At 44.7% G+C, this 25,077-nt stretch overlaps 1 protein-coding gene across 2 annotated transcripts in view; it reads right to left on the bottom strand.

The window, feature by feature from the left end:
• LOC139297218 (peroxidasin) overlaps positions 1-25,077 on the bottom strand; it is a 45,298-nt gene that overhangs the window by 5,497 nt on the left and 14,724 nt on the right. For both annotated transcript variants that reach the window (XM_070919786.1, XM_070919787.1), the window contains exons 4-19: positions 22,674-22,745; positions 20,245-20,316; positions 18,530-18,601; positions 17,313-17,482; positions 13,210-13,327; positions 12,840-13,009; positions 11,682-11,954; positions 11,184-11,459; positions 9,415-9,527; positions 8,926-9,082; positions 7,987-8,095; positions 5,294-5,451; positions 1,920-2,926; positions 1,263-1,759; positions 934-1,068; positions 412-620 (exon numbers count right to left, since the gene is read on the bottom strand). In XM_070919786.1, coding sequence (XP_070775887.1) covers positions 412-620; positions 934-1,068; positions 1,263-1,759; positions 1,920-2,926; positions 5,294-5,451; positions 7,987-8,095; positions 8,926-9,082; positions 9,415-9,527; positions 11,184-11,459; positions 11,682-11,954; positions 12,840-13,009; positions 13,210-13,327; positions 17,313-17,482; positions 18,530-18,601; positions 20,245-20,316; positions 22,674-22,745 — 3,608 coding nt within the window. The remainder of the gene's footprint in view (positions 1-411; positions 621-933; positions 1,069-1,262; positions 1,760-1,919; positions 2,927-5,293; positions 5,452-7,986; positions 8,096-8,925; positions 9,083-9,414; positions 9,528-11,183; positions 11,460-11,681; positions 11,955-12,839; positions 13,010-13,209; positions 13,328-17,312; positions 17,483-18,529; positions 18,602-20,244; positions 20,317-22,673; positions 22,746-25,077) is intronic.

The raw sequence follows: 25,077 nt of genomic DNA, 5'->3' as shown, positions 1-25,077 counted from the left end.
GAAAAAAGGCACATGCTTTTAAAAGATGACTAAGATGTGACAGTGAGAGATAATGGTTTTGCATGCAACTGTGTTTTCAGAATACATCACACTAATTTGTGTAAGCTGATACCGCCATGATTTTTTTGAAGAGAATTAGCACTGGCTTTATTAAATACACCTCTACAATCTAATGCAATCCAATACAACAACCTTGCAATAAATCCTATCTATGTCAAGCTTGTCATTTTGTCTTGTTCTGCCATTTTTGAGGTTGTAGTTAGTGGTGTTGTATTAGACTGCTTCATGCTGAGACTGAGAGGTGTTTCTAATAATCTGTTCTCATGTGTGTAAATGGGGTTGAAGAAAGATGAGGACCGATTATATAAAATATGGCATCCGTGGCCTGTCCACCCTTCCACTTGCCCTCACCTTCACAGCAGTCCTGCCACATGCGCAGGTCGATCTGAGGGACGTCGTCGCAGCTGCCGTAACCATGGGGCAGCTCGGCCACCCTGAACACGTCCTGCTGGACGCGTGTGATGTTGTCCCCGTTGTCACACAGAACCCGTGTCAGAGAGGCCTGCTTCAACTGGGTCAGCTGAGAAGGAGTGAACACGCCCGGGTTTTCGTACCAGAACCTAAACGAGACAGCAGAACGGGAAGTGACATTACAATTTTTCACCTGTTGCATGGCTGTAGTTTTACATGATACCTAAAAGAAATGCAGAGGTTTAATACCCTCGATTCTATTGTTGCACAGGACCAGCTAAATGTAAAGCTCAATAAAATGTAACAGATATTTATTGATCATCATTTTGCCTATATAATGACCTCAGTACATAGCATTCTGAAAAAAGGGGAAAAGCACCCAAGCAGTACCCATAGGTGTGGCTGACTGTGTGAACTGGAAGAACTCTTTGAGGCAATGTGTTCGATGTGACCTTACTGTACCTGTCTCCATCTCGCAGGCGTTTGAACTGAGTTGCCAGCAGACACATGAGGGTGGGCCCCAGTCTACTGCCAGGGACCAGGTCTTCAGCCATCAGTGCAGGGAACAGGTCGATGTTCAGAGGAATGCCATACAGCCTGCCACGCAGGAGAAATAGTCAGGGACACTGAACTATGTAAATACACCGTGATCCAGAATAACTATGTAGCACGAGCTATGTTTTCTACACACTGTTCATGGCATGACTGTAGCCCACAGACAACCTGGTTCCTTTTGTGGCATACTGGTCTCAAGCTAAAAATATGAATAATCATTTTGAGTTCATAATTACCTCTGCAGTTTCTCTCTGACATTAGGGTTCTTAATTTCATTCCTCAAATCATCAAATGTCTGAGCCGAGGTCAGGTTGCAGAAGGTCCTGTAATCGTTATACGGTGGTATGCCGTGATCCCTTCCCCTCTGTATATTCATGGCAGCAAGGTCCAGAGCCACAGCGTGAGCCATGGAGAACAGCCTCTCGGTCAGCTCCGTATTCAGCAGCTGTGTGGAAACCCGCATTTTGCCAGCGACGCCAAAGAGCCCACGGAGGAGGGGGTCAATGCCGCCCTCATTCACGATGCGGTACGGGGAGAAGAAGGCCCGGTGCAGAGAGATGTGTCCCTGGGGGATGGGCTGAAAGTCCTCGTCTAGCCTGTAGAGTATTGGGTTGATGAGGGTGTGCCCGAAGCGGAAAGCGGCGGTGGCGAAAGCACTGAGGATGCCGCCGTTGATATTGGGGTTGTAACCAGTGTATGATCCCATCATCTTCATGCCTGCCTCACCCAGGATCTAGATGAGAAAAGGAATATATCATTGTTATTACAATATCACAATTAATGAACGCCTTTCTTTTTGTTTTAACCATGGACATAATCAGAGAGACAGAGGTTAAAAAAAGACAATTAGCATCATGACAAAAGAACATTAGACTGAAGATAACAGGCGTTACCTTTGGCAACCAGTGACTGTATGTGATGTGCTGCATCTGGGCCCCCACTATCTTCCTGGCCTCGTGGTAGATGGTGTCCCCGTCCCAGTGGGGGTTCAGTCTCAGTAGCTCTGTGGCTATGCGGTTGTGTTCCCTGAACCACACCGTGTGCATGGCGGTCAGACCAAGTTGCTCGTTGGCACGGTGATCTCCAGCTAAGAAGCATGGAATTGGACTCTCATTTTCGTCCCTCATGCACTCAGTGGGTGGTCCGGTAGCAAATGGCAAAAGCGGCTTCCCCGTTCGCTGGATGATACCTTGGCGGAGCAGACCCCTTTGGCTGGCCAAATCGCGGATTTCCTCAGATTCATGTCGGGAGCTGCCGTAGACATTTGAGGCGTCGATGTAAGCGGTCAGCTGATTGATTTGCTCTCTTGGATAAACGCTGTTCATGAGAAGAGAAGTCATCCCACTGCCGCACACGGGGCTGGATCTGACGAAGAACATGCAGCGGGCGCCACTTCGCAGCTGCCGCGGGTCATTGGGTGGGAACTGGATTGGGAAGCATGGCGGGTCATTGGTGCAGACCTGCGTGCACAGCTGGCCGTCAGAGAACCGCGACTGGCTGAGGGCCGCCACGGTTGAGTCCAAGTCGTGGTCTAGGAACTGACCCCACTGCATCAGCATGTGAGTGTAGCGGTCGTCAGGAGTGATGGTCTCTGTTCCAATCATGGCGGTGGAGACCAACCTCGGCAGAGGCAGCCTGTATCCATTATGCAGCCGCTCAGTAGCACCTCTCGGCAGGTTAAAGCCGTTATCATAGACTGACTTCAGGAGTCGTTCGAAGGCAGTGAGCGAGGCGCCCCACATGGGGTGCTGCAGGTTGTTGCAGGTCCCGTCGTGGCTGCGGTACTTCTGGTGGAAGCAAATGTCAGAGCAGTTGTTGAAGCGGCGGTGGGCGGTGCAACCAGACAGGTTGGCGATCACGTCCAGAAAGTGAGGGGACACCAGGTCGTTGTAGCGGAATGCTGCGGGAGAGCAACATAAATTCAACACAGGAAGAGTCTGAATAAGTGTTAGACTGAAATCTGCATTCGATTTGTAAATATTTTAAGTAAAGGACATCACCCAAGCCATCAGTTAGGATATGCAGTAACCTAGTGTCACATACATTTTGAAGTCCTTCACTGCTGCTGGCGACGAGTGGAAAGAACCTCCTGGCCTGAGGGCAATATTTCACTAACCTGCCACATGCTTTCACAGGGGAGATCTCTGCATATGTGAGATCTCCTCTGTGAATATGCTGCTCAATGTGCATGGGTGTGTGTGGGTCTGTGATGTGTTAGCAATGTGGTGTTAGGGTTATGCATGAGAACAAGTGTCAAGTGAGTGCGGTAAACCTCAATGAGGCTTAGGTGAGACTTCTTATCTAAATGCTGCCAGCTTCACACCCCCCCCCCCCCCCACTTTATACACATTATTGGCGTGTCGTGTGTAGGTTTGTATTCACATGTGTGTGTGTGTGTATGTGTGAAATCAGAGGAGAATGAGGAAACTGTGGTGTAGCCCTCCCAGATGAAATAGAGATACAATAAAAACAGCGCGTTTGTTTCTGCTGACGGGCAGAAATCTCTTAGCTTGGTTTGGGGCCAGTGCAACAATGAACACTTGGTTGTTGGCACAAGTAATGAAAACACCGTCTCTCTCTCTGTCTTTGTTCATATTCCACAGAGCTCCGTTTCTCTTCCCCCACCTCTCATTTTCCTCCAGCACTAACTTTCACCTGGATGTGTCCCTTTTGACAAACTGTGGCTCTTCTTTTACATACTAGTGTTCCCCTCTTTCGTCCTTTAGAAATCTGTTCTTTGATTGAGTCAAAAGCACCACATATGAGACACCGCTCCCCAAAACGCAGACTCTGTTCACAACCAGCCAAATTGACTTTGTGCTGTTAAATTTAACCCTTCATCGCAAGGAGTACTTTCATGCGCCATAAAGTCACACATGGTTGCTCCAGTTTTCTTCCTTGGTCCACTGGACAGTCTTCCATGCAACGTACACAAAGACAGATGCTTTTACATAGAAATATCCACATCAACATCATGCATAATCTGTACACTGTACACCAACACGAACCATCTTAAAATTTGTCCTGTGCTCGGCAGTGATTGTACGTTAAGTGTTGTGTGGTGTAACATGGGGCTAGTAAAACTGTTTATGGGATCCTCGTCAACTGCTCCATGATTACGTCTCTACGCCTCGGGTCACGCTTAAGAGAAAATGGCATACAGATGGAGGGCTGAGCCACAGCCAAATGTTGCTCACAATAACGTGGTAATTCATAGAGTGGTTGAGAACTGAATTACTGGCTGCATGAGACTCTGCTTAGGAAACTGGATGGGGGCGTCTTACCAAATCCACAGAATGTTATGTATATTCCACAAGAAAATTACATTTCCATCCATCCATCAGGTATACCCACTTATCGTTGAGGGTCGTGGGGGGAAAAACGACATTTGTTCAAGCTAATATTACTGAGACAACCAATAAATATGCACAGTATGAATATGCATCTATATCTGTATTAGGATGATGTGCAAGCGTGTGTGTGTCCATTGATTTCTACGCTCTAAGTTCAGTGCAACCCAGAGACGTAATTTGATTACATGCATTGCGTTGGCCATTGACTGCAGTTTTCCTAGCCTACAGCCTCTTTAAATCTTGTCCAACAAGTGCAGTACAGATGTAAACACTGGCCAGATGATGTAAATAAGTACAAGTTACGGTACAAGCTTGTGATCCAAACTTCTTTACCCCCGTGTATATATAAAAAGGTATCTGTAGTTTCCTCCGACAAAGTAAATATCTGATGACCCTGTCATAAATAAGCTATTGACCTTATGTGCAGTGCTTGTATAGACTGGTTTTGTATTGAACTGAACGTGACAATTAGCTAACTAAGTAGTACATGTTTACAAGTCTTTGAAATGAACGACGTGATTCGAATCAGCTGAGTGATTTGTTATTTCCACCTTGAGCAACTTGCGCAATTCCCTTTCAAAGGCACGAACACCTATTAAACACTTCCTCCAAGCATTACGTTGTTCCTCTGGTTATTCCCCATGCTATAAATACAGCATGATCAACAGCAATGGTGTGCCAAAGACTCCGCCCTGCTACACCAGTAAACCAGAGAGCAGACTCCCATAGGCCTTCCGAGGTTGTTCACACCCCGACAGCAAGCAGCAGGACTTGGCTTTCTGCGGGTACAGAGCCTTCAGACACAGGACTGTATAATAGTCACAGCCATGCGCTTGCAGACACTTGCACAGTGAGAGATGTGATCCGGTATAAAGTAACAAAGGCAGCAGAGTGTGTTTGGTTATCAGCCTCACCGGTGCCGTTGGTGTCAACCATGAGACCCTGGTTGACGTGGTTCTGGATGAGCAGAAGAGTCTGCTCGAAGATCTCCCCGGCCCGAGCCTGCTCCACCGTGTAGGGGTCACGTGGGTACCGGAAAAGAGCTAGCAATTCTCCTGGGGTGCGAGGCTGACTGGAGGGACGAGGGATAGAGATATGGGGTGAAAGGGAGGTGGGAGAGAATGAAAAGAGTGATGAAGGAGCAGGGACGATGGATGTGATGTGTGTAGAGAAAAAGCAAAAGGGGGCGAGAAACAGTAGAAAAATGTGCGGGAGTAAAGAGGGGGTGAAAGGAAGACAAATTAAAAGAAAGCAAAAGAACAGATCAATTTCAAATTCCGTGTTCAAATGACATCCTTGAGTGTATTTTTTCTCTCTTTTTTGCTCGAGGGCAGGAAAAGCAGGCAGAGCTTTCTCTGACACTTTCCAGAAAACGTCTACGCTGCAACTGGAGCAGGTCAGAGGGTTCAAACACGCCTAAAAAACATGCACAAACATCGTGAGTCATTTCACTGACGAGTTGACTCTTCTGCATCATAAGCCTACCACTGAGTTTGTGTGCATGGCTGTTGTGTTGCTCCTGCTTGAAGACCACTCATCACCATACCATCACCTCAGGCTGCTTTTCTAAGCATGCATTTAGCTCCAGCCTTTTAAGCTCAGCCAGAGTTGGACTTACGGGTGTGGCAAACCATTAAGCCACGCGCCAGATCCACAGGTGTTCTACCCAGCCCGAGAGGAAAAACAAAAAGCTAAAATTGCCTCATTTTGCAAGCACATTTAGTTTATGACATAATGCACATGTAAGCCAAGTTACTATTGAAACATGAATACTCTATTTGACTTTTTATTGGCTGTCTAGTACAGCAGCAATACACTCTATAATAAACACAGAAAATACATGTAGAATATATATTCTATAATGGAATCTATAGTGTAATAACCCTAACCCTTCTGTGCCTCATTAGCTTCACAGTACGTTGCAAACCAGGTTTCTTTTACATACACTCTTTCTGTGGTTAATGACATTCTTCAGCCTCCTCCTCCAGCTGACAGCATTAACACGGTTGCGGCAGAACTGTTGCCAAGACTGATCAAAAGGTGCGTTCAAGCTATTGTTTTTGTGTGGGGAAAAAAATTGCTGCCTTAATCACATTTTGAGAATTTGAAAAAGCTGGTGCACTTTGTTTCTATAATGAACAACTGCTGCCATCAACAAACAACACTCAAGGTCTAACTGTCTGACACTTAGCAGCAACACAGCCAATGCGCTTTACGATCAGAGTAACAAGTGCTACTAATTTGTCTCCTGATGCGCTCTCATTCTCCAATATCATTCTGTTTTTTCATTATTTCCAAACCGTGTTCAAAGGCACTGGTGCCATCGGCCAAGGCTGCCTCTCAATCTGTGATCGTCATTAAAGAGAGCTGGAAATCCCCTCATCTCAATTGAGCACACTGTGTGTTCATGTGTGCATTTCTCTTCTTCATGTGTGTTTGTGCACTGTATTTGTGCATGCATGAGTGGGCAGAGTGTATGTGTGTGCATGCCAAGAAAAACACAACTGCTGACCACATCATTCAACAGGATGGAAACACTTATGAGCTGTATTGAAACCACCTACATCTCTCAGTGACATAGAGGGCAATGAAAACTTCACCGGATAAACAAAAATGTCAAGACACAATCATTTCCTTTATCATCGTGATGACATCGATGCCACCGATGAAAAAGAGTGTGACTGGTAAAGATATAATGAAACGCTGTTAACAAGCAGTCACAAACATTAACTGCAGCTGTCAAAATAACTGCTCGTACTGCGCCCTGAGGCACTGTTTCGAACTGGAGCATTCTGATCTGAAACCTTAAAACTGCAAACCTTGCGCACTGAAACACTGAGGGCGCAGCAGTATTAGCAGCCCTCCTGAATGGCCACACTCTTTCCCTGAAGGCTCTGACTCAGACTTGGAGCATGCGAGTCATGTGAGATAATGTGAGGCAAGCTATTTGTACTGTTGCTTAGGCCCCATGAGCATGTAACTCTGGACTGAGTCTGAACATGGCAAATGTAAGAGGACTAATGGCATAACGTTGCTGCATACTGGCGCTCTCAACTGCTTGGTTGCAATCTCTACCAAAGGCACATTTCATTTTCAGATATTTACAGTGCAATATAGCATAAAGAAATATAAAGATGTGCTACTGTATACGCGAGCGTGATGTAATAGCACAGCCTTTTCTCTGCAGACATTGTGTAATAGGCGAGATCATACATTCCAAATCAGAAGCTCCAATGTCTTGGGGAACAACTTTTTTGGCTAAGCTATGCCCTTCAAAGATGACATGACGGTGTGAATGCCAGCCTCCACATATTCATGATTAAACCCCCAAACCGTGTGCTCAACTAATTACAAGATATTTTGCGAAAGACCTCCTAGACTAGACTAATATGGGGGAATGTGACTGCATGATGTGAAATGAAAATATTTAGCACAATCTTAAATTTTATTAGAAAATGTACATATAACATTTTATACTAGTCCTCATGGCTAACACAAAATGAACCGCATGGCTTTCTGGTTCAATCACCTGTGGGACTTGAGTGTAAACACCTAACTGTCACTGTGTGTGTGTGTGTGTTTATTGCGCGAGCTTCTCATATCTTACCCATCAAAGAGACGTCTCCTTGTTGACTCAATGGCACTGTCCACATTACGGATGGCCTGCTCTATGGACGTGCTCACAAAGGTGTCCCCCTCTCTGCTGACCGCAGGAACTGTTGTCACACGGAGACAAACAAAATGTTACACGTTTTTTACTTACACAACCCGGTGCCACTACATTCTATGTTTTGACGTACGTGAGGTTGACTGTGCTCACAACACATTTAAGGGATAAAAATAAAGGTTAGGAAATAGAGCTGAGGTTCAATGGTGTTCTTTATTTCCAGCTGAATAATGTAAGAGGCCGAACCTTTTAAAAAAAGGTGCTGTACTTCAGCTTCCCTCCTGAAGTTGGAGTGAACACATTTCTGGAACACTCCCTCGGCTTAGTGTGCCATTTCAAACAGTGAGACTGTGACGTGAGGACGAAGACAGTCCAACAACAACTGAGCACATTGATAAAGTTTATGGTTCACCAGCAGAGTGCTGTGGTCTGACCTGAGAAATCTCAGCAGGAAACACACACACACACAGTGAAGAGCTGACAGGAGTCTGATAGCATTGCAGCAGAGTGTGACTCAATTACTGATTGATTTTGATAAAGAAGAGCCTTTTGCATTGTGCACGGCACCTATCTCACAGCTTACAAATCATTTTAACTTTCCTGTGTCACCTTTGTTACTGGTAAATATATAATTCTATTCTGCAGCAAGTATGAGTAAGAGCATGTGTAACAAAGGAATATTTATAATTAAATATACATTTTATAACCAGCAGATTTACAAAATGACAAAACACCATAGTTCACCTACTGTTTTATCACCCATGTGACCACATTTGCCACAGCATTGGTGTTTACAGGTTTACCTCTTACTAGCTGAGCGTGGCCATCAACCAGAAAGTGAAAAAAAAGAACAGCAACAGTGTCAGGTTATGAGCTTACCGGTGACAGTAAGCACCATGCTAGCAACCTGGTAGCCGATGGGATTGCGGGCGACACACTCGTAGCGTCCAGCATCAGCAGTGCCCACGTCCTTCACCTCTAGATAACCCTCGGGGCTGATGTGGAACTTGCCACTCTCTGTCACCTGTACACCATCCTAGGAGAGAGAGGGTGGGGGGAGGGTGTGAAAAAGGGTGGAAAAGGTCATTACCCTTGGAGCTAGCATGTGGAGGTGGTGATTAAGAGCCTCACTGACCCGTTATGTCAGACCACTGAGCTGTTTAGTTTGGCGTTTTTGGACAGAAACTTTAATCACGGAGTTACTTCACTGTGATGCATTCATTCTTAAGACGACAAATAAAGTGGCCGCACACCATTTCCTGGCCCCAGTCCCCTTCTTCTTCACTGTTCTCTTGTCTAACCCCATGACCTCGGTGGCGGTGAGGCGACGGCCACCTTACACAGCCAACGGGAGCTATATCATCTAACCTTGTTCCAGGTGAGGACAGGTTGCGGCTGGCCCTGAGCGCTGCAGGGAATCTGTGCGTCCTGGCCAGACTCCACCGTCAGGTCCCTTGGAGCATTTGTGAAAACAGGCGTTACTGAATGAGTTAAAACATACACACACACATGCGCATGTGTTAATGATTATTATACACAAGTATACACAATAGTCAATCACAGCAGACATGAAATTCTGAGACTTATCTTAGCGTTTCACTGTCCAGCATATGCTCACAGAACATACACACACTCACAGTTGCTATTTTTCTTTCCTCTATTACAAAGCTGCAAAACACTAAACAGCTTAAAGTCAGCGTGGAGTTCAGAGGGAGATGAAGGCATACTGTACTTTGAAAGGAAATAATGCACCACTCATCTCTGACAAATTTGTGCTGCAATTCATTTTTCCCCTTTCAACATGTTTAAACTATGAACTTTAATACAGATACACAAACACACTGTCTTTGTGTCTTTGAGCCGTTTTTCCATTTGTGTACAGAGACGGAGTAGGTCAACAATCACTAACTGCACCTTGACGACATCACAAGCCCAAACAAACGCATGCCGCACACACACACATACAGTGTTGAGCACTGTTAGAGAGTGAGTCACTGAGTCATATTGTCTAAGATTCATGATACAAGCCTTCCGCAGCTGAGGTGTTAGGTGGGAGAGGGTGGATGTCTGCCCCCCACACACTATGTTCAAATTCCTTCATGGTGAGCCACCTGGCCATGGGAAAATCCCACAAGTTTTAGAACACAAAGTGTGTGAGTGGGAGGCAGTTTCATAGTAGTCTGACACTAATTAACTGGCTTTAAATCAGAGTTGAACTTTCTAAAAACACAGGGTTCACTGCAGTGTACAGTACACAGCATCAAAGCTGCAGGCAATGTGTTGCCACTCTGCGTCACTAAGAATCAGGGATGTGAACATACAACATAAAAACTGTTGATAATATTACAGGGATGCTGAAATATCTGTTGAATGGAGACATGCTGGTGACATCCTGTGAATGCCTGCTTTCACTTTCTTCTAATGCTTTGTCTATTCCTCTGCACGGCACTCTTAGCACAAGGCGGCCATCATAAACTGCCAGCATGGTTGTGGGCTTGTACAACAGTGTGGGGCCATTATGCAACGTGTACTTTGAGCTATGTTAACAGCCATTACTACATGGAAAAACATGGTGTCATCACGGGATTACAGACTGCCATGCTTTCCTGAGCTACGCCAAGCCTGTAATTTCAGCCACACACACACACACACACGCATAAAATACAACCATCTGCACAAAGAAGCAGTGACACCCAGAAACTTATATATTCCTAACAAAAACACATGCAAACACATATGCACATGCAGAAAGAATGACAATACAGTACAGTATATTTACATTGCAAGACGAAGAACTTGCCCACACAAATGAACCACACACACACACACACAGCTATATGTCCTTCAGTGTTTACATGCATTGTAACAGTTTAATACCAGACTTGCATTTGTAAACAACAAATTAGCTATGAATGGAGAGTCCTGCAATTTTCACTCTCTCAACATTTTACCACCTAGCACTCCCCTCCTCCTCCTCCACAATCAAGCTATGTTTGAAGGGGGGCTTTCAGCGGCACACTGACAGCATTTGTATGATAGCCATGTTTCAGCCGTCTGACCAGAAGCATCTTTTTGCCTTACACATTATTATGTCCCCTCATCTACATTTGTTTTGAAGCTTCACCCTACACCCTCACCTCTCTGCTGGATGCTGAGCTGCACAGCGGTGTGCACAGTCCCCACAGGGCTGACCGCCTGGCACTCGTACTGGCCCTCGTCATGGGCCGCCACACGAGTGATGCGGAGAGCGCCGGAAGACAGGACCATGTGACGGCGGTCTAGGGGTAATGGACTGCCCCCCCGTGTCCAGGCAATCACCGGCTGGGGGTAACCACTTGCCTCGCAGGGGAAGTCCACCGTGTGACCCTCCAGGACTGACTGGTCCTGTGGCGTGACAGTGAACAGGGGGATCGCTGGGGGCAGAAGGGGGAAAAAAGCTGTTTCATTTTGTATGACTGTGACTGTTAATGTGAGCAATGTAAAGATGAATTTTGTGCCCTTATGCGTTGCAATAATTAGTTCACTTTGTGTTGGATTCATGTGAGATTAGATGTCCTGACATCAGGATCACAGCAGTAAAAAATCACTACATTTGTCGGCTAATTGCCTTGTCTGAGTAGATTTCTGATTCCTACCTTGTACGATGATATACGCTGTAGCGTGTATGGTATCAACATTATTGGAGGCAAAACAGGTATACTGTCCCCCATCAGCCTGGACCACATTCTGGATATAAAGCCCCCCGGAGGGGGTGATGTTGATGCGAGCGTCGTTGGGCAGGGGTGTCCGGTCACCCTTTGTCCACGAGACCCGGGGCTGCGGTTGGCCTGTGGCACTGCACTCCAGGGTCACACTCTCTCCCACCAGGACCTCAGTGTTCTGGGGCTGGATCACAAAACTCGGCCGCGCTGGAGGAGCAGGGGGAGAGGGGAGGGGAGAACGTGGGAATGGGGTTAGATTAATTAGGTGAGAAGAGATAACATTTTTCATCTGGGTCTCTGGTTTGAGTAACATAGAGATCATCTTTGTATATTTCTGTCAATAACGCCACTTTCACTACTGCTAAAACAACATCCGATCTGTGTCACAGCATGTGGCTGCGTCCTGTCCATATTTGGCCAGTGATTACAGTGGAGTCTGAGGAAATATATACACAGCGAGGGGGCCTGGCGTTTACAGTCACACGGAGACAGGAAACGCACAACATCTGCTCTCAGAAACTGTTCCTTAACTAGGGGTCTTCACAAAGGCCATCCGTCACCCCAGCGATGACCCCTGGGTCATCTAGAGACAGCCGTGCTAATCTTCCACAGCGACAGCTATTGGCGCTATGACTGATTGTTGTGTGAGTACTGTTTAAGTGTGTATGTATATCAGGCGGAAGACAGAGAGAAAAGGGAACAGAGACAGAGAACAGAATGTACTTGTGAGCGTCTGTGTTTGGAGGGAAAAATTCACATGAAAGCCAGCCGGCTTTGCTCACGGCTCAGCGGGACATCCCAGTTATTTGACCTGCTGAACTCTGAAGGTAACCTCGGTGCTACTCACAGAGCAGACACCTTGCTCTATTCTGATAACGGACAGAGATGTGTTTCTAGACATATACACGTCACCAGTCTTTTCCAATCCCAACAAATGCATGAATTTGTCCACGTCAGTCTGTGATGTAGGTTAATTATCCAGGACATGGATACTGACTGAGATTTCTGAGATGAAATATTGCATGGTGCAGCTTTAACAGTTAATAGGTTGCCTGTGATGAGCAGAGGTTGAGATTAAAAACAGCCACTTACAGGGGGCTCCAAAATATCGCAGTGTGACCTGTGAAGTCTTGACCTCCCCGGCCACGTTTTTGGCCATGCATTGGTAGACTCCCTGGTCCGTCTCCCTGGTGTCCTGGATCATCAGTGTCCCGTCTTCCAGCAGGTTCAGACGACTGTCATCACGCATGTTTAGAGCATTGCTGTCAGGAGGGTACGGAGATACACATCACAAACGATTAAACATAAATAATTGTATCCAGGTGTAAATTCAACATAATCATTATAACACCATTATGGATCATTGCGTAATTATTGATAAAATCCCAACATTTCTAAAATGCGAGCGGAAATGTCCAAACTCTTTGGTCACTGAACATGGTCCCAACATTAAGTGCCTTACTTGTTCCTGAGCCAGATGATCTGTGGTTTAGGGTTGCCTTCGGCCCTACAGGTGAAGTAGACAGTGTTCCCTGATGTAACATCTACATCCTGGGGCTCTGAGGTGATCCTGGGTACCTCTGGAGGAAAAGGACCGATAGGAGGGTCAAGTCTTTTTATCTGTATAGTCCAATGTCACAAATCACACATTTTCCTCTTAGGGCTTTACAATCTGCACGGCATACGATGAAGATTGGAAGATGCAGGTGAAAATGTCCATTCATTTGTGTGTGTGTGTGTGTGTGTGTATCCTGCGGCAGTCAGTCTGTTGAACCAAGCCCTTTAGTGAATCCGCCTAGTTTTTCCAAGGGTGCTGGCTGGGTGATGAGGTTGAGTTAACTTCTGCCCCAATAGAAAGTCAAGCTCCCGCACTCAGCTGTCAACATGCAGTACACACTCTCTCTGACACATTTCAGATGATTCTCTCCACTCTGCTAACATTGAGAACAATCCATGGGACGGGGATAAATCCGTGTACACCAGCACGTAAACCAAACCCAAACTCATAAAAGGCCTCTGAAATTCAGACTAAGAATATCAACCCATCTTTCCTCTGACCACCAGATAATTCCACATGAACACTGGAGATTGTAATTGCAGTGGGTTGGAAATCCTGTGTGTGGTAACTTGGCCTCAATCGGGGCCTAGTGAGGAGGCAGGCCTGGCTCATAAGATATAAGATACCACTTGTGCAGGGAGGTGGCACTTCATCTCAAGGAGGACGGCTGTTTTGACAGCTGTTCAACCCGCTGTGCATTGTTCTGCCCCCTTTACAGTGGGGAAAGAGGGAGAACGAGGAGGGTGTGGAATGGCTTCCACCATGTTTTTAAGGAGACATTCTTCCACTGCTGCCTTGCTATGCAGACAGATGAAGTGGAGGGGGTTACATTGCGCAAGAATGGGCAAGTCGGGGCCATCAAATTAGCTGCTGGGATTTAAATGTGGTTGGGTTACAGTCAGCTGCCAACTAGCCTGCCTGGCCTGGACTACAGCATTCAGTGGGAGCTAGAGGAAACACAGGGCTAAGACAGTTGGATTTACTGCTACAGGAGCTAACCGCTTGTCATAGAAACCGACTGATAATCAGCCATACAGACTTACAGTGAAATGTGGACTTTCTTTTCTATTTGCAGTGTATCAATACACTTAAACCTATGCTTAAGCAGCCCTTCCCTTATCTTTTGAATATATAAAAACAGTCACTCTCTCAATGCTACAAAAATGGCAATAAAAAGTGAATGGCTTTTCCTACCACAGCTATGCAGACGACACTCGGCCTGAAACCCAGGTGGCAGCATGAATCTACGCGTGTCTGGCTGACATCTCTCAGTGGATGTCTGCACACATGATGCTCAACCTCGACAAGACTGAGCTGCTCTTCCTTCTAGGGCAGGCACCTCCCTTCCATGACCTCTCCGTTACCATTGAGAACTCTGGAGTCCCTGGCAGTGACACAGGATGGCCAACTGTCCTTAGCTGCCGACATCGCTGCGACAACCTGCGCCCCGCAGATTCATCCTCCACAACATAAGCACCCCAGGAGGGGGATTCTTGCAATTTTTGGGTTGTATCCACTTTGTTGAATGCACTTATTGCGAGTCGTTTTGGATAAAAGCGTCACCTAATAAATGCAATGTAATGTTATATACATCGAAGCTGCGGTCAACATTCATGTCGTCACAATGGTTTTCACGGCAGAAGAAAAGTATCCACCAAAATATTTATAGAACTATTTAAAACCACTTCTACTGGCCACAGCCGTTCTTCCTATAAAGAAAGAATGAACTAACTTTTTACAGCCACCTGTTTTCTACACTTTCCAGATACAGTTTTGGTCCATAGTGTTGTTGCCTATTTCTTATGAAATATCTTCATGTGTTTATCATTGCATACAACAGCAGCGCAGAACAATTAACTACAATTAATCTAAATAGTGAACTTAATCCCTGCAGGAACTTTGTGTAAAACCTGCAATGTGTATAAAATTCTGAACAGGCTAGTTCTTGCGGATATTGCACCGTATCAGATTTTTCCTTATATCTTTAGGAACACAATTGTACGTCCATAATATCATTTTCTTATTATTTCACTATCATTCACACGTTTTAATTGTCCAAGCAGCCTGGCTTTATCATAAATGAAGGTAATAACTTTTAAAATAACCCTTAAATTTAGTCTTCTTCTCAGAAACTGCATGTATATTATATTTATATATAGAAATATTCTTACATGCTTAAAATCAAGAGGGCTTCAAGGCCCCCCATGGAGCTTTGGCAAACCCCAGGTTGGGAACCACTGGATCAGAGCACTGTATCATGAACTTTTTCCATCACCTAAGAGCAATGGTCTAATCTCAATGCCCTCTCAACTTTAACACTCTAGCACACAAGGCTGTCCCTTATCTCCATTGCTGTTTATCTTAGCCTGAGAGCCATTAGCATGCGCCTAACCAAGAGACAAGGATATTATTAGGGGTTTTAATAGGTGGTCATGATTTCAAACTAAGTGTGTACGCAGATGACATTTTGTTGACCTTGCCCAATCCATCTCACTTTTTCCAAGCAGTTGTTCGGGCTGTAATAAACAGATTTCATCATCCTCACTATGGTATGATCCTGTCCAACCCACAAAGCTAGATAATGGCATTATTGAGTTCTCACGTCATATTACATAAAAAACTTGGCCCAATACAACCTTCAGAGTAGCAGCAAATCCTCTGTCAGGCTGTGTGTGGCAGTAGCACAATTTTACCACGAGCAAATCCTAGAGACCGGCGAAATGTTCTCATTTTACAGAGCGCATGTTACTCTATGTTACTTTGATTCATATGCTACAGCTCTGCAGTTAAGTCCTTCTGGACAGAGGTGCTTAATTCAATATCAGTAATTATGAATATAAACCTCTCTTCATGTCCTGATGTTTGCCTGCTTGGATCTAGTGCTGCACGGCGATGGTCCAAAAGAAGACCTAGCCAAGCCCTTTTGGCCGCTAGGAGAATGATTTTGTTGTACTGGAAGAAATCGTAAGTCAAAGTCTTTTTCAATAGATAGCTTCTAACTTGAAGTTTTAAATCTTCTTGGTGACCTTGATCAGCGATACCAACTACACTGCCTTTCGACATTGCGTATTTGCAATTATATCATATACCACTGTGGCGCACTCGCCCCAGTATTTGTATTTCAGATTATTTTGAAACTCCACTTACAGGTCAGGTAGACCATGATTACCAATACAGATAATTAACTAAATTATGTTTAATTATGTGCTACTGTAGTTATGTTATGTATACACACACACGCACGCACACAAACAGCACTCTTATCTCATAGATAGACTGAGCAGCTGCTGGTGGCCTGATACTGGAGAGACAAGAGGCCAAATCAATTTTTTTTTTTAACCCAGACCAGAGACACAGCTGGTGGTGTGTTTAGACTGGAACAGCTGGGTGCCTGCAGACCTAAAACACAAAGAGAGGATACACCTGTGTGTGTGTGTGTGTGTGTGTGTGTGTGTGTGTGTGTGTGTGTGTGTGTGTGTGTGTGTGTGTGTGTGTGTGTGTGTGTGTGTGCGCGTGCGTCTGTGTGGGTGTACGTGTGAGACAGGGTGACTAAGCATACCTGCTATTTGCTGGCAGGAAGGCTGGGGGTTGTGTATGTAGACTGACTTGTGGTTTAAGTTAGAAGAGTGTATAGTAATTAGATTAGGAACATGGAAAACACATGCATGCAGCCATGTGTGTAACAAAATGGCTTCATCTACGTTTGCCCCAGATGTGTTGTCCCAGTGTAAAACTAAATTAGGTGGCTTTCAATAACCAAGTCAGAGTGCTTTCCTGACATGTTCTGTTGATGTCGTAGCACATTAAAGTTCCACAGAGATAATCAGTGTGATTCCCACTACAGCTGGGCTTGATGTGGATACGTGGCAATACAATGGAACACCAGTTTTTAAAAACACTTTTTACACCTAAAACTGAATGTCCCGGTTTTGAAAGTGCCAAAAAGCATCCTACGATATTCCAGAACTGTCATGCTCAGTGGGAAGGTCTGGTTTTTCTCTCCGTACCACAGTTGAGCTCCTCAGCGGTGAGTGTTGCCACCGATCTGCCTTGCAGGCGGCTGGGATAGTCGCAGGTGGCAGCAGCCTGGGCATTGCCCGACTCGGCATACTGCTTCAGCAGGTCGGCCAGCCACAGCAGCTCACAGTCACAGTTTAATGCATTGGAATCCAGTCGCCTGAACACAGACACATAGCAAGTGAAAAATGGGAATGAAGGATACAGTATCTTGACATATAACTGTGGAGTTGTGCATGCAGCAGCGTTGTGTAAATCCTCTCTGGCAGTTAATGAACTAAAACTGGTCTGGCATAGCCAGACCCAGCCCAGCTCAGTCCAAACAGAGGGGCTCAACAGGGCCGTATTGGAAGACACTCTCTTCCTGCCGTGGGAAACTATCTCTCTGCTTGGCCTCGTCCTCTGGTAGCTGATCCAGCTTTCAGTTCTACCATAATGTGTCCATTATCCATGACATGGCATTCAGAAAATTTCACTGGCAATGTTTGACATTGGTGAAGCTATCTCTTCTTAATAAACTACTTTAGAAGAAAAGTGTGTTATGAACAAATCACTCAATGTTTCAAGGCCTAAGTGATCATTTATATATCCTCTTCACCACCAACACTGAATGCCATAATCAGAGTGAAGTCAATGGGAGTCTACTGCAGTTTCTCTTAGTATCTCTTTTTAAGCTCACTGGCCTGGGATCTAACAAATACTAAAAGATAGTTTATGGCGGAAACAAGAGGGGAGAAAACAGTGGGATGAGGCCAAACTGCTGATTGTTCTCCACTGTCTTTTGGTTGGAGGAGGATGGAGTTTGAAGCTGTATCAGATATACTTGGCCTCATGTTGTAAGACCCCAAATTCTCATGTTTAAAAAGGGAAAATGAAGTCTCTTTGGTGCAAGATGGATAGTAGAATCTGGATTTTCTTTGCTTTTCTCATCATACCCCACCCTACACAGTCCCTTCCAATCTGCTCTGCAGCTGACACAGAGAGAGAACAGCAAAACTCTGGGAAGGACTGGGCTGTGAGCCTTGTGATAGAAACCATTTTGCAGCCAAAAAAGTGTGAGAACAGTGTAGTGTGGTTGCATGGCATTTAACTGACCAGCAGGCCCCACATGATACCGGGTGTCATGGGAGTAAACTACAGGAATTGATACAGACATGCATTCTCGCACAGATGTTTCAGTGGTTGTTAGGGACTTTTCCCCACTTACAGTCGCTTCATGGCCTGAAGATGAGAGAAGGTTCCCGGGACTAGCTGGGTGATTCTGTTGTTGTGCAAAAACCTGAGTGAGAGGGAGGAAAAAGCGATAAGATGATTTATCACAGTTCACAACTGTATAGCTAGCTATAGCTATACAGCTGGTCCCCAAAGACTCCATTCATTTAAAAGTTCAATGGCTGCTCAAACCTGAGTAATTTGAATGAATAAACAGAAATGACATATTTAAATTAATTTAACAAATGAATGATAGGGGATGTCTTTAAACAAATACCAAGGATACATATTCCATTTTCCAAATGGGACAAGAAATATGATCATCTTCCCAGACACGCAATGACAGCTCAAAATGACATTAAAACATTTTCCTGTAAGGCTCGACACAAAAACGTTCCCCCCAAACTATTCATTCTTAAGTAACTATAGATGACGATAATCTTTGATGCAGTTCTTCATCTTCTATGCCTTCCTGTAGGAAACCGATCTACAGATATGCTCTCTGACCACTTGGCCAAAGTGACTGCTTTGACCGTGACCATGGAGATATTCCCCAACAAGCCACTCACGAGTGTGCACCTGGGAATTCCTTCCCTCCCCGCTCCCCCATTTTTTTTTCGCAGGTGTCCCTCTCTCCCTCTCCAGAGTCTGGGAAGTATGGATATACAGGGCAGCCACTGGCCCATAAATAGGGACAATGAAACAGGAATTTAACAGGACTTTCTTCAACCCTTAGACATCTGGTGGAGAGTTTTAAACGCAGAGGCGACATCACATCTGCACATTGTCAGGAAAGTTCATATCCAGAGCATTCACAGGCAGTGCTAGGGATTAACAGGCGACATATAAAACATTATGGTGTGCAGGAGAAGCGCAGCTTTAAATCATTTACAAACATAGCTGATTGATTGTTTATTGACAAAGGATAAAGACATGTTAACGGGGACATTACTGAAACGATTTTACACATCTGGTTATGTTACATCGTCGCGGTCAGGGACAACACTACTAATATCACTACTACATTTAATATGAAGTCATCACATTAAGATAACCTTATACAGATTTCACGGGACAACTCTACAAGGACGAGGACGAACTATAGTAACCCATCACAATATTACTGCAGTATATAAATCAGTGATCTTCAATGAACACCAGCTCTGTGTTCCAATCCAGGAGTATTTCTGGAAGCAGTGTAATTCAAGTTGTCTAGTCAACAAATCAACTACAGAGCGAAAGGAACACTTACGGCATCTTGCTGCTCTAAAAGGCCAGACAAAATTAGCCTCTTGGGGACTAAATATAAGTCAGGGATCAACTCCCAGAATCTGCGATCATTACTGGATTGTTGTTTGAAGCAACAACAAACCAATCTCTTTGCTAAACAGGGAGCCTCAGGGGCTTGATAGCAGGCATTCTGCAGGTCATTCCAATGTCATGCTAAGCAAAGTCTGGACCTGCCGGAGTTGACACTTAATTCCAGACCAAGTACATCAAGCTAATTATTGCTTTCTGGTTTCTATCAAGTGTCCCGCAGAATCCAGTTGCGCTCGTGGATCTATTAGTCCATTGATTTGTGTGAGAAAATGCGAGTTGGAAAATGCTTTTTCCCCTCGAGAGAACGTTTTTTTTTTTTTTTTAGGATTGTGTGTGAACTGCATAGGACTTTAGAAATGGTGGGCCAAAGGTCAGACAGCATGAACTTACAGTCGCTCCAGCTTTGGTAGGTGCGTGAATGATTCTGGTTCCAAAGACTCAATGTTGTTGAAGTGCAGGTACCTGGAGAAGAACAGAGCGTAGACAAAGCACAGTAAAAGTGGATTAGGGCTCCCTGTCTGGCTACATATAATTTCATTGTACTAATAGGCCCTAAGAGGTGGGTTAATGAGACCGCTTAAGTGTTCCCCAGTCATCCCTGTTCAGCTGTCCATCCCTGGCACTTAATATTACTGAAATAACATTTTCAGAAAAGGCGTTAGAGCTCTAGATGAATGCAGACAGTCTGGAGAAATTTGCACATCAGGCATTCATCTCGGTTGATATATAGGGTCTGAAAATCTATGGCTGAAGTCTGAGTTTGAAATAAGATTGCCCGCAGGTGAGAAGCAAGTGCGACGATTATCTTGTGGAATGCAAACATAATTTATGCTCCCCGAAGCCTTTGAGCTGAGAAAACATAAATCAGACCATAGGCTAACAAATAAAAGGTTAGGGAGATGAAATCCAACTGATGGCTGGTAACTGTAAGGGTTCAGCTGGGTATCTGCTTGTTTGGACAGGGGAAGCAACAGTCAAAGCAGCTGCTGCAGCAAAACAGACAGACAGAGAAAGATTGAATGTAAAATAAAAATAAAAAGCAATATTCCTCTAGATGTCTTCCACACAAGAAAATCCATTTTGGTTTTGTCTGCAAGTATATCTCAACTGTTGATTCTTGGCTGTATTTTTACAAGCTGTGCTGGACATCCAACATTATGTCTTTGGGTGTTGCCTAAAATATGTGTTGTATAGAGGCCAGAATGGAAAAACACGCGGTCCAGACAAGCGAAAGACAGAAAGGTTTAATGAAGCCAAGTAAATTAATTTTAGAGCCACTTAATCCGCTCTCTTGGACAAATCAGCATCCCACACCAGTTATTTTGTTACACTTTCAAAACTATTTGGGATCCAGTATAGCCGTTACACGTTTAGATGGCAACGAGATGAAATGTAATCAATCAGCTACGGTCTTCACTGTGTGAAGAGGACTAGAAGACGTCCTACTCTGCATTCATGTTTCTGACAATAATTCTGCGGTTAAGCTGTGATCGTGTGTGATCCTCCTATGCTCCCTGACAAACCCACTGGCAAGCTGATAAAACATCAACCGATGAATGGTGGTGGGTCATACAAGAATGTAAGTACATATGTCTTTAGCGCTTTTTATTCCCCCCAAAGAAGGATGTGAGTTCAGGCTTTGGTATCTGTTGCCCAGAGGGGATGTAGAAGGACTATTAAAGTGTACGCAATCTGGCTCAGAACTTGTCACCCACATATAAAACCCTTCATTATTGCAGCAAAATTCAAAACAGCTGCCCGGCATGGAGCCTCTTGTTGGAATTGGTTTTACTTCGTGAATTAGCCATTTGTTCTCCGTTAATGCGGTTACAGAGAGGTACAGTAAGTCACCGACTCCTCCAAGACTACAGAAAGCCTCGTTTGCTAAGGAAAAGGTGCATATCATATTGTATGTCATATTGGTTGTGATAACGACACACTGGCTTAACAACACACTACGGGGATCGTTTCTGCTAACTGTGGTCACAGAAATTCCATTCCTATTCTGAAAACACAAGTCATAACATCAATCAACAAATGCTAACGTGTTTTTTTCTTGTCAAACATGCACGTGTATGAAGATACAGAGGCAGGGTGTTTTCCACAAGCAGAACTAACAAGTAGTTGAATCACACAGACTAAACAAACATAATGCACTGAAGGTTTCTCGCAAATGAGCACTTGAAGCAGATTACAGTAAATCGGAGCAGAGGAGTGGTTTCTGCAGTAGCGGGATAGACGCAGTGCAAGTCAAGCTTTGTTCTAAAGCAGAAGCTCTGACTCCAGCACAACACTGCCAGCACTACTAGCAGCACAGGGCTAGATATCATGCTTTAAGCTTCGCACGGGGGGGGGGACGGCGCATATCTGTCGTCCTGACCACAAGACATGCGACTCATGCAAAAGGGTCAGAGGGGGTCAGCGCGGCATACAAGGGTGGGTGCACACACGGCATGCATGGTGGCGGTGGAAAAGTGGATAGAGGGGCGCACGTAGGGGGGTGGAAAGGGAGGGTGTCACTGTAATGAAAACTAACTGAACAGAGCTATCATGACACCTGTGTAAGGCCGACACAGTCATGTCACACAGCACTCAGAACAGTTCAAAACATGCCGCCAACGTCTGCGACATGTCTGGCACTTTACATCACATGACTTAGCTTATAAATCACTTATGACCATGTAGACCTTACCAGGCTTCATGAATTGTTTATAGCAATCTTTCAGTGAGAGGGGAAGGGGGGGGGGGCAGTAGGTGGGAGGGGGAGGAGCAGTAGGGCGAGCAGAAGGAAAAGGTGGACGAGGAAGTTGGTCACTTACAGTTGCTCAAGAGAGACAAGCCCCTTAAATGCTTGTCTGTCAATTGATTGGATTTCATTCTTGTACAAATAGCTGAAAGGAGAGATAATCAGTAACATTAGTAACATACACACATCCACACAGGATCATCTGAATTCTGCCTGGTTATTGTGAGAGAAAGTAGAAAGGATCTGATCAAACAAACGATTGTTTAGTTGCCCTTTTACAATGGCAAGCATGTTACGCACATACTACGCTACTGTACGGTATATTTACTGTAGATACCCTGTGACATCACTAGTTGTAGCTATGGGAGGAGGAGGCCCTTTTCTAGCAAGCTAGCGAATATTTGGAACAGTTTTACAGAAAAATCACACACACTGCACAATTTAAACTTGAGAATGCCTGTCGGAGCTAAATGTAGAACACTGACTGACACATCTACAATATTTTCACATAGTGTGTTCTCTCTTCAGCTACACATGTGCTTGATTAAGTAGAAATTAGACATACAATGCATTCAGTAAGTATTCAAACCCCTTCACATTTCACATTTTGTTATGTTGCAGCCTAATGCTACAATCATTTAAATGAACCCCCCCCCCCTCATCGATCTACACTCAACACCCCATAATGGCAAACAGGATTATCACATTGACATGAGTATTCAGATACTTTGCTGTGGCACTTTAAGCTCAAATGTGGCTCAGGTCCCTCCCATTTCTCTTGATCATCTTTGAGATGTTTCTACACCTTGATTGGAGTCCACCTGTGCTAAATTCAACTTATGGGACATGATTTGAAAAAGGCACACAGCTGACAATGCATATCAGAGAAAAAACCAAGCAATGAGGTGGAAGGAACTGCCTGCAGAGCTCAGAGACAGGTTTGTGTCCAGGCACAGATCTGGGAAAGGCTACAAAAACCTTCTGCTGCATTGAAGGTTCCCAGGAGCACAGTGACCTCCATAGTTCTTAAAAGGAAGTTCGGTACAACCAGGACTCTTCTAAGAGCTGAGCAATTGAGGGAGAAGGGCCTTGGTAAGAGAGGTGACCAAGGACTCGATGGCCACTCTTGGCAGAGCTCCAGAGATCCAGTGTGGAAATGGGAGATTTTCCAGAAGGACAGGAAGACTACCGTCACTGCAACACTGAAATGCAGGTGTGCAAAGCTTGTTGCGTCATACCCCAGAAGACTCGAGGCTGAAATCGCTGAAAAGGGTGCTTCAACTAAGTAAAGTTGAGGGTCTGAATAAAAATGTCTAAAATCCTGTTTTTGCTTTGCCATTAGGGTATATTCAGTGTAGATTTATGAGGGGAAAAAACTAATTGAAACCATTTTAGCATGAGACCACAACATAACAAAATGTGAAAAAAAGTGAAGGGATCGGAATATCTTCTGGCTGCATTGAACACCATGTTCCCGAAGACAGCAGTGGACAGTGCAGTGTGTGAGGGAGTGCTTTACAGATCATGGTATTTGGTGAGTGTTCCCAGTTGCAGTAAAGCTATGCTAAACATCACACTGTAATCAAGTCAATATGGGCAACAATAAATCAAATTAACACAGCGCATTAAGACTTTAAATATTACATTCAGAACTTGAAACAGACTGAAGGAATATGCAGCCTGTATAGGATCAACATGGTATTTTAGCACACTGATGGACAAATACCCTCGATGTGTGCATGCCCCCCCGTCAGACATGGTAAAGAAATGTGATACTAGAAAAGCAATGGCTTACAGCTGTCCGTTCTTTCATCTCCCATCTCTCTGTTTTACTTTCTACCATTGCACTCATGATGAGACATGATGATACAGATCTCCCCACAGCACAAGTGACGCAATGTATGGAAAAATAAACATCCTCATTTTATTATTGCATTGCATGCCCTTCTCAGTGCTATAACCTATCTGTGTCAATGCTATCTGATTTCTTACCATAGAAGATGAAAGGCTTCTACAAAACCACTTTATCATGTGTAACATGATAGACAAATTGAGCTAACACTAAGAAAGTGACACTCACAGAGAAACGACACAGCCTGCACACATGTTCCAGATGACCTCCTACTAGGAAAACGATTCTAATGATTATATTTCCATGCAGAGCGATTCTGTAAAAAATGATGATGGTAATGAAAAGTCGGATCACTGAGCGTAATCTGTTTACTGCAGTGACAATGGAGTAACCAGACTTATTTGTTGCAATACCTTGTTAACGGCTAACTGACTTAAGGTTTTGGCTTCACTCTGGAGAACTCCCCTGCAGGAGCCTTTGTGAATGAATGTGAAACACAGCCGACTGTAGCCTTGTGTGCGTGTGCGTGTGCGTGTGTGTGTGTGCACAGGTTTTTGTGTGTGGGGTTTATATGGTAAACTGGATCCTCAACTGTCAAGGGGCTTTGCTTCAATGACCAGATATC

This window comes from Enoplosus armatus, chromosome 15 (assembly GCF_043641665.1).
Source record: "Enoplosus armatus isolate fEnoArm2 chromosome 15, fEnoArm2.hap1, whole genome shotgun sequence".
Classification (NCBI taxonomy): domain Eukaryota; kingdom Metazoa; phylum Chordata; class Actinopteri; order Centrarchiformes; family Enoplosidae; genus Enoplosus; species Enoplosus armatus.
The sequence above is the reverse complement of the archived record's forward strand: the minus strand, read 5'-3'. Positions and strand labels throughout refer to the sequence as shown.